General features: G+C 44.0%; 1 protein-coding gene across 1 annotated transcript in view; it reads left to right on the top strand.

The window, feature by feature from the left end:
* The window catches only part of hgh1 (HGH1 homolog (S. cerevisiae)), a 19,673-nt gene extending 15,718 nt beyond the window's left edge, over positions 1–3,955 (top strand). Inside the window, 2 exon segments of the mRNA XM_055158946.1 lie at positions 581–795; positions 3,184–3,955. Coding sequence (XP_055014921.1) covers positions 581–795; positions 3,184–3,321 — 353 coding nt within the window. The 3' untranslated portion in view covers positions 3,322–3,955.
* The last annotated feature ends 919 nt before the right edge of the window (positions 3,956–4,874 follow it).

Below are 4,874 nucleotides of genomic sequence, written 5' to 3'. Positions count from 1 at the left end.
CCACCCGCCCTGATGCTCTCCCTGCGTCTCCTCTTTTTATTGTCATAAGGGAGTCCCTAGTTACAATGGGTGTTTCTCTAAGGGGGGGGTTGAATACAACAGAAAAACAGTAGAAACATCAGACATGATTTCATTGTGCAAATATGTCTATTCAGCAGCAGGTGGCCGATAAGGTGCAGCATCATTGTTGTAGCATCTTTGTTGTAGCATCTTTGGGAACAGCTCGTCTCCTTCTTTCTGCCGTCCTTGAGAGCCGCCCTCTTTCCCAGCAAAGTGAGAGCCGCCCTCTTTCTCAGAAAAGTGCTGACTAAGTCATTGTTTTAGCGGTGTGCAGAGTGGGTGACAAGTCACTGCATAGTTATAAGCACAAACATTATTTCACACAAAAAACAATACATAGAAAATATGGGATAACATATACACAATTATTCTAACAGTATATACACATGTATATACATGTGTATATACATGTGTATATATGTGTATATATACGTGTGCGTGTACCTCAGGTCTTCCTGTGTGTGCGTGTGTATATATGTGTATATATACGTGTGTATATATACGTGTGCGTGTGCCTCAGGTCTTCCCGTGGACCTGCAGTACCTTCCCGAGGACAAACAGAGGGAGTCGGACTCGGACCTGAGGCGGATGCTGCTGGAGACGCTGCTGCTGCTCTGCGCCACCTCCAGGGGGCGACGCGTCCTCAAGAGCAGACAGGTGTACGCCCTCATGAGGGAGTACCACACCTGGGAGAGAGACGCCCGGGCACGCAGCGCCGCCGAGAAACTCATACAGGTCAGAAGGACGCAGGGGGACAGGGGGACGCAGGGGGACGCAGCGCCGCCGAGAAACTCATACAGGTCAGAAGGACGCAGGGGGACGCAGGGGGACGCAGGGGGACGCAGGGGGACGCAGGGGGCGCAGCGCGCCGAGAAACTCATACAGGTCAGAAGGACGCAGGGGGACGCAGCGCCGCCGAGAAACTCATACAGGTCAGAAGGACGCAGGGGGACGCAGGGGGACGCAGCGCCGCCGAGAAACTCATACAGGTCAGAAGGACACAGGGGGACGCAGGGGGACGCAGCGCCGCCGAGAAACTCATAAGTGCCGTTCACACCGAGGCGTCAAATCGTCCAGTTTCTATGTAAAGTCGATGTGGGACGCGACTAGAGCCTCCTGCGTTTTTGTGTCGCGTTTTCTGCGTCAGTGCGGCGCGAATCTGGCGTCGACGCAGCGAGTCTTGAGCGTTTTGGCGTCGGCGCTCTAGACGCGCGTCCAAGGCGTCAGCGTCAAGAAGTTGAAAATGCTGAACTTTTCGCGTCAGACGAGCCGCGTTGACCAATCAGGGACGAGTATCCAGAGACGCAGCGACGTTATTATCAGGAAGAAAAACCCCAGAACCAGAATCACAAACATGAACGAAGAATAAATATAGACACCACAAACACCGAGACCGATCGCGAGGACTAAACCAGGACTAAACCAGGACTAAACCAGGACTAAACCAGGACTAAACCAGGACTAAACCAGGACTAAACAAGGACCGGACCGAGACTAGACCGAGACCAAACCAGGACTAGACCAGGAAGGACTAGACCCTGAATAGACCGAGACCAAACCAGGACTAGACCAGGACTAGACCAGGACTGATCCAGTGTCATTAGTGGAGTATAAATATAAACTGGCTCCAGTCGTCGAGTCGATTTCCTCCGCTGATGTTTTATGTGATAAAAACACTAAAGTCTCTCAGTCTGGTCTGACATTGTTTCGGGAAAAGTCCAGGACCGGGCTCTTGTTTCCAGGGCAACGGACGCGCGTCAAGTATTTTTCTCCCGTTCGTCCGCGGCGTCAAAGACACGAGCGTCGGGGCGTCTGAACTCAAATACAAAGGCTCCAAATAGAAACGTCAAGGAGTTTTTTGACGCTTTGGTGTGAACGAACCTTAAGAGGTCAGGAGGACGCAGGGGGACAGGGGGAGGACAAGGAGGACGAGGACGAGTGGAGGACGAGTGGAGGACGAGTGGAGGACGAGTGGAGGACGAGTGGAGGACGAGAGGACGAGGGACGGGGGTTTCACGTAAACGTTCATTATCAGTTTTTTCCATTTTTCATTTAAACACAAAATTGAAAACTGAAAAAAATGAATCATTATCAGTTTTTTCATTTTGGTTTTGGAGACAAATATTGAAGAAAATCGTTGTTTTGTTTTTTTTATTACGTATTAAATTATTTTAGATCTGCTGCACGTTCAGGTTCAAGGTCCAGGGTTTGGAGAAAGACCAGACTCCAAACACACACAACTGCAGCTCTGTGTCTGACCAGGACCACGAGAACCTTAGAACATGAGAACCTTAGAACTTTAGAACATGAGAACTTTAGAACATGAGAACCTTTAGAACATGAGAACCTTAGAACTTTAGAACCTTAGAACTTTAGAACATGAGAACCTTAGAACTTTAGAACATGAGAATCTTAGAACTTTAGAACCTTAGAACTTTAGAACATGAGAACCTTAGAACTTTAGAACATGAGAACCTTAGAACTTTAGAACATGAGAACTTTAGAACATGAGAACTTTAGAACTTTAGAACATGAGAACCTTAGAACTTTAGAACATGAGAACCTTAGAACTTTAGAACATGAGAACCTTAGAACTTTAGAACATGAGAACTTTAGAACATGAGAACCTTAGAACTTTAGAACATGAGAATCTTAGAACTTTAGAACATGAGAATCTTAGAACTTTAGAACATGAGAACCTTAGAACTTTAGAACATGAGAACTTTAGAACATGAGAACTTTAGAACATGAGAACTTTAGAACATGAGAACTTTAGAACAGTAGAACTTTAGAACATGGGAACTTTAAAACTTTAGAACATGAGAACTTTAGAACAGTAGAACTTTAGAACATGAGAGCTTTAAAACTTTAGAACATGAGAACTTTAGAACATGAGAACTTTAGAACATGAGAACTTTAGAACAGTAGAACTTTAGAACATGAGAGCTTTAAAACTTTAGAACATGAGAACTTTAAAACTTTAGAACATGAGAACTTTAGAACATGAGAACTTTAGAACATGAGAACTTTAGAACATGAGAACATGAGAACTTTAGAACATGGTCAGAGCTCACAGTGGGTCTGGGTTCTTCGGGAGCTTTAACGTCCATCACGTGTGTCCAGGTTCTGATCGGAGACGAGCCTCAGACCGGGATGGACAATCTCATGGAGGTCCCCATCCCAGAAGACCTGGAGCAGAAACTCAGAGAAGCAGACGCCAAAGAACAAGAGGAGCTGGAGCTGGAACTGAACCAGGACTAAACCGGGACCGAACCGGGACCGAAGCTGGTCTGAAATCGGGACTGAACCAGAATTGAAGCTGGATTAAATCAGGACTAGATCAGGATTGAAGCTGGACTAAATCGGGACTGAGCCGGGACTGAACCAGCACTAAAGTGAGACTTAACTAGAACTAAACCAAGACTAGACCAGGACTGGATTAGGACTAAAGTGGGACTAAACCAGGACTGAACCAGGTTTAAACCAAGACTGTACAAAGGACTGGACTAAGACTAAAGGGGGACTAAACATAACTACACCAAGACTAGACCAGGACTAGACCAGGACTAGACCAGGACTTAAGATGGACTTAAGATGGACTCATGCGGGACTGAACCAGCACTAAAGTAGACCAAATAAACCAGGACTAGACTAGGACTGAACTGGGACTACACCAGGACTAAACCGGGACCGAACCAGGTCTAAACAAGGTCTAAACAAGGTCTAAACAAGGTCTAAACCAGGATTAAACCGGGTCTAAACCGGGTCTAAACCGGGTCTAAACCAGGACTGAACCAGGACTGAACCAGGTCTAAACCACGTGGTCCACAGATGGTGTAAAATATTGTAAAATGGAAAATATTTCTGGTGTAATAAAGTTTTAATATTTGAAGTGTTCAGTTCGTGTTTCTTCCACCAGGGGGCGCCCGTGCTCGTGTTACGGGCGCAGTCACGTGGTTCAGTCACGTGCTCTTGTTTTCACCAGAGCGCGAGGAGGAGGGGCGCGCGCGCGTTTCCTCACAACCAGTTCGAAAAATGCACGAGCTGCAAAACAAGACACTTTTTTATTTTTTTACAACACTCACATAGTTTTAATCCCGTAGGACGTGCTGTTTACTTTATGTAGTAGTAGTAGCAGTAGTAGCAGTAGTAGCAGTAGTAGCAGTAGTAGCAGTAGTTGCAGTAGTAGTAGTAGTTGTATTTGTAATAATAATAGAAGTAATAGTATTTGTAGTAGTATCCTAGTAGTAATAGTAGTAGTATCAGTAGTTGTAGTAGTTGTAGTTGTAGTAGTAGTATTTGCAGTAGTATTTGTAGTAGTAGTAGTAGTAGTATTTGTATTATTTGTGGTAGCATTTGTAGTATTTGCAGTATTTGCAGTAGTATTTGTAATATTTGTAGTATTTGTAGTTGTAGTATTTGTAGTAGTAGTAGTATTTGCAGTATTTGTAGTAGTAGTATTTTTTGTAGTTGTAGTATTTGCAGTATTTGTAGTAGTAGTAGTAGTATTTGTAGTAGTAGTAGTTGTTGTATTAGTTGTAGTAGTAGTAGTATTTGCAGTAGTATTTGCAGTAGTATTGGTTGTAGTATTTTTAGTATTTGCAGTAGTATTTGCAGTAGTATTTGTAGTATTGTTGTATTTGTAGTATTGTAGTATTTGCAGTAGTATTTGTAGTAGTATTTGCAGTAGTATTTTAGTATGTATTTGTAGTAGTAGTTTTGTAGTAGTTGTAGTATTTGTAGTAGTATTTGCAGTAGTATTTGTAGTATTGTAGTATTGTAGTATTTGTAGTATTGTAGTATTTGGTAGTATT

Source organism: Boleophthalmus pectinirostris, unplaced genomic scaffold, assembly GCF_026225935.1.
Source record: "Boleophthalmus pectinirostris isolate CB_2022bp ecotype Guang Dong unplaced genomic scaffold, ASM2622593v1 HiC_scaffold_23, whole genome shotgun sequence".
NCBI lineage: Eukaryota > Metazoa > Chordata > Actinopteri > Gobiiformes > Gobiidae > Boleophthalmus > Boleophthalmus pectinirostris.
The sequence above is the reverse complement of the archived record's forward strand: the minus strand, read 5'-3'. Positions and strand labels throughout refer to the sequence as shown.